The sequence below is a fragment of the Aplysia californica genome, unplaced genomic scaffold (assembly GCF_000002075.1).
Source record: "Aplysia californica isolate F4 #8 unplaced genomic scaffold, AplCal3.0 scaffold00073, whole genome shotgun sequence".
Classification (NCBI taxonomy): Eukaryota; Metazoa; Mollusca; class Gastropoda; order Aplysiida; family Aplysiidae; genus Aplysia; species Aplysia californica.
The window spans coordinates 1,566,627-1,571,401 of record NW_004797343.1 but is presented as its reverse complement, the minus strand read 5'-3'; the positions used below and the strand labels follow the sequence as shown (position 1 = coordinate 1,571,401).

At 42.9% G+C, this 4,775-nt stretch overlaps 1 protein-coding gene across 1 annotated transcript in view; it reads left to right on the top strand.

Moving 5' to 3' along the window:
- Nucleotides 1-4,378, top strand: part of LOC101847807 (collagen alpha-1(I) chain) — a gene marked incomplete in the record, with an annotated part of 33,546 nt that extends 29,168 nt beyond the window's left edge. The window contains 4 exon segments of the mRNA XM_013080055.2: nt 668-771; nt 1,134-1,208; nt 1,819-2,013; nt 2,497-4,378. Of these exon segments, the coding sequence (XP_012935509.1) occupies nt 668-771; nt 1,134-1,208; nt 1,819-2,013; nt 2,497-2,643 (521 nt within the window).
- Nucleotides 4,379-4,775: the final 397 nt, after the last annotated feature.

Below are 4,775 nucleotides of genomic sequence, written 5' to 3'. Positions count from 1 at the left end.
TCTCTCTCTTTCTCTCTCTCTCTCTCTCCCTCTCTCTCTCTCCCTCTCTCTCTCTCTTCTCCCGCTCTCCCCATTTCACCCATCACTAACTCACACTCACTCCTCTCTTTCTCTCCCCCCATCCCATCCAACCCACACAGGATACCGTCGATGGCTATGAGGGTCTGAACTACGCCCGTGAGGCTCTCAACCGTGTGTACCGCCCCACCGGACGTCGTACCTCCCCCGGACAGACCTGCAGAGACATCAAGATGGCCAACCCTGAGCTCAAGAACGGTGAGTTCTAGTGAAAAATGTTTCTACTATCATTGTCTGTTATTGCTCTTTTTTGTGGTCGTTTCTGCTCGGGTGGTGCTGCCTCTTTCTTTCTAACATCTCTCTGTCTCTTGCTGTTTCCCTGTCTGTGTCTCTGCCTCTGTCTCTATCTTTGCCCCTGTCTCTGTTTTTGTACATATCTCTCTAAGTCTTTGTCTGTTTCACTGCCTATGTTTCTCTGTCACTGTCTCTATCTCTGTCCCTGCATTTCTGTTCGTCTCCCTCTTTTCTGCTTCACGTACTCTCTTTCTCTTCCTCTCTCCCTTTACTTTACCCCCCCCTCTCTTTCTTTCGCTCTTTCTAAATATAGGTAAATGCTGAAAACTTACCGTTTTTCTTATTTTATCCTCAGGCGAATACTGGGTTGATCCCAACGAGGGATCTGCTGAGGATGCCATCCTTGTGTACTGCAAGTTCGACACTGAGGAGACCTGCGTGAACTCCGCTTCCAACGTCGTAAGTTGAATAAAAATGGCACACTCATACTTTACATATGCGCGCACACATACACACACATGCAATCACACATACACATACCCACACACCCATACACACAAGAACACACGTATTTTAGCGTACTGATGATAATGACGGAAAACAATAATGACAGCACTGGTATAGCGCAAATTCCCGTTCAATGCTCTTGATAAGCTACAATAAGCACTTCTGTACAAATTGTGGCCTCTGTAAAATGACAAGGTTTATGCCCCATATAGTTCTTCCGCTTACGGAAAAGTACGCTTCCTGTATACTTGAATATTTATTTCCAACCAACTGACTCATCGTATAATGGATTCTTATGTTCCTCGTATTCACAGTTCAAGGGACAGAGATGGACCAAGAACACCAGCCCAGGACAATACTTCATGGAGGAGCTGAACAACGGCAAGGAGGTAATGCATCCTGCCTTCACTTAACTCTCTGAAGACACACTTGTTGGTCATCCTCTTCTTCCCGTCCATCTTTAAATGGACATCTCAGTCTTCAGTGGAAATGCTTCTGTTCGTCACATTTCCTCCAGATCCCCACAGAGTTTGGGGGTCACTCTGCCTACAATTGGGCCAATATTTCTTTCTAAAAAAGGGCAGACACGAACGTGCATACTCTGACATATATATTTCTATGTTCTTGATTTGTGGATGATAGTTCTAAATGTTCCACAACATGGCTGTAGGTCCGCAAATGAATTCTTTTCACAATATCAAAGGAGAAAATAATCTAACATGTGTCTGCATGTCCTTGCTTATACCTAAAAGACCAGTTTTCAAAGAGCGGGTGGGGGATCATACTTCTTTTCTTTCCCTCTGCTATTTCTGTCTATCTGACCTACTCTGTTACTTGCTCTGAAAGACCTGCTATCGTGTCAATGTGCCTCTCTTTAACCCAACTTAAACTCAAAGTCGAAACACGTGCAAAACGCTCTTAAATCCCTATTCTTGTTTCTACTGATCTCAGTTTTCTCCACAACCAGTCTACATCCGCACTGTTTCTTTCTTTCCACAGTTCTTCTACAAGACCGACTCCCAGCAACTCAGATTCCTGCAGCTTCTGTCCAGCGGTGCCCGCCAGACCATCACCTACTCCTGCCTGAACTCCAGCCCCTTCGGCTCTCGTCTGACCTCCATCAATGGCGATGACCTCGACACTTCCGTCAACCGCCACAAGAGAACCACCTTTATCGATGTCGTCGACGACTGCGTAAGTAGCTCTGTTTTATTTGCGCATCAATGGTATCATTATAGGCTTGTTGAACATGTAAAATATCCTTAACCATGCATTGTGACGGTTGAGAGTGGAGCTCTGGACTCTAATAATTAAATCATATTATTTGCACCTCTACGTCATTTTATGCTCTCTCTCTCTCTCCTACCCCTTCTGTCTCTCTTCTGCTCTCACTCTCTTTCACCCTGTCTCCATCTTTCTCTCTCTATCCGTCTCTCTGATTTTTGAAACCCAGTCTATCTGTCTCTCCCTTACACCTCTTTCCCTCCCATTATCCACCAATAGCTCACTCACTCCCTCCTCTCGTCCTCTCTCCTGTCACTCACAAATAATGATCTCCCTCCCTCCTTTCTTTCTTCGCTCCTCCTCTCTACTCCCCGTAACCTCCCTCTCTTCTTTCTTCCTTCCCTCCTTTTTCCCCACCCACAACTCACTCCCTCCTTCTGTTCCTCCCCACAGTCCAAGGACAACCAATGGCACGAGGCTGTCTTCCATGTCCGCACCAACAAGACCGACGTGCTGCCAGTTGTCGACATGCTGCTCTTCGATGTCGGTATGGAGAACCAGCAATTCGGAGTTGAGGTCGGCATGGCTTGCTTCAGCTAAGCGCTTTAACTCGTCAAAACCAGAGATGCAATTTACAAAATTCAAATCGCTGAAAGAATCTCAGAAGATGAGAAATATTATATGTTCTTTTTAGATCACTTCAAGATAATGCCAGTCAATTTCTTATAAAGAAAGAGACTCCTGTTTGTTTCCTGTTCGTAAAAGTCTATTATGCTGTTGTGTTAATTTCTGAAAAGCTCTGCATTGACAGATGACCGTGTGAAAGTAGAGAGAGAGGATTCTTACCATCTTTCCATTTCATTTTATGAATGAAAGGAGGACAGCAAGAAACCATTTGAGTCAATTGAAATTGCATTATCTTTGAATACCATTATTGTTTTGTATCATTTTTTTTGTGTGGTTTCAATCATCGGTGATCCGAAGAGGTGCCTTATCAAAATCCGTCCATCACTATATGTTAATGCAACCATGTGTGTTTTCCATTAACTCCATGGCGTATGTGATTCGTCCTTGTTGTTGTCGTCAATGTTTTTGTCCTCGTCTTGTCTCCTACAAAACAAGAGCAGCTATAAATTTTTGCCTTCCAGCGATCAAATTTTTCCAAGATGAATTTTCATCTGTTGGTCATACAGCCAGCGTTTTGCCATCACGTGTGTTTTAAATTTCCCTAATATTGCACTAACATACGTAGTGTTCATTGCCTTTCATTTTTACAAATCGAAGACAAGAAATTTTCACTTACTAACTAAAAGATCGCAGCTTAGAATGAAGTGTAGGTTTTGGCTTTGCCCGCTGAATCAGACACCGAACGGAAGTGTAGTGACACTAGATCACCAAAGACTATACAGATTAACTCATAACCTCGTATATTGAGGTATACAATGATTGTTCTTTGTGTTATGTGCAATTGCTCGTTACCAAAGGAAGAGTGAAAGTATTGTAATAATTTTCAGCTGTATTTTCACATGGTTTTGTTCTTTTCTTTTGAATGTCGTGTTTCAATAAGTTGGTAAAAATTCAGTTATCGCTTTTTGCTTTGTTTTGTTTCTGATTCCTGTAAAACTGCTTTGTTCTGTTACTTGGGGCAAAGGGCCTTCTCTTTTAAGAAATGCGTCATTTAATATTCTCGTTCTCATTTCTGTTTGAGTGTGTGTCGCGTCTCTTGACACTACGAGGAGACTGCTAGACCCTACAGCACACCGCGAGCGAGCTAGCCTACCGAGTTTTATCACGAAAGAAACCAAACATGCTGCCAACTGTGATTCGATATTTTTTTTCAGTATAAGATATTTTATTTCATATGCTCAGTTTGTCTAGAGCAACGGTGTTCTGTAGGCTGTGCCAACAATGCGAGGACACTATCCACACGGTGCCCGCACAACTCAAAGCTGTCTCCTCTTGGAGATCGAGGATAGACTAGTGACGTCAGTTCTTAGAAAAGCTGATGCTGCTTTGGTCACAATAGTAGTGCTAGTTCCGGAAGTATATTGGAAGAATACGTGAGATGGGTAGCTTGTACTGTCTTGAATATATAATAATGTATCGTAACACAAGTATTTGTATTCTGCTAAGCGTAAGAAAAAAGAAAAGAATATGGTGTTCATTGAAACATGTACAATACGTTCGCTAAGAATGCCAGAGAATGAATGTATCGCCTCTGTCACAAGTTGATGCTCTTGAGAGACATGACAAAGACCACCAAGCCAGTGCATTTTGCCATCAGTTACCACCGTGTTGTCATGAACATCAATAAACAAAAGTAATTTCCAAAGAAGACTATTACATTATGTGTTGCCTGTATACGACAATGTACCACAACATCCACCCTTTTCGAAAAAAACCCCCGTGGGAATGACTGGAGGCCGCAGTTGATAGGTCATACTTTTTCTATCCTCTCCCTCTGTTATTTCTGTCTGTGAGGGTGGGTGGTTGGAAGGCGTAACTGATTGGTTCTTCTTTCTGTTCTTGCCCTCTGTTGTTTATGTCTGCCCGTCTGTCCTGTAGTAAAGTGTTGTTATTGTGTTTCTTACCTCTACTTCCCCCAAACCGAGCCTTTTCATGTCTATCTACACTTGCACCAAAAATAAACACATAACACAAGGACAGTCACGTAATGCCAGATCGACGATAGTAAGACACCAGATAGAAGAAGTAGACAGCTGGAAAATGTG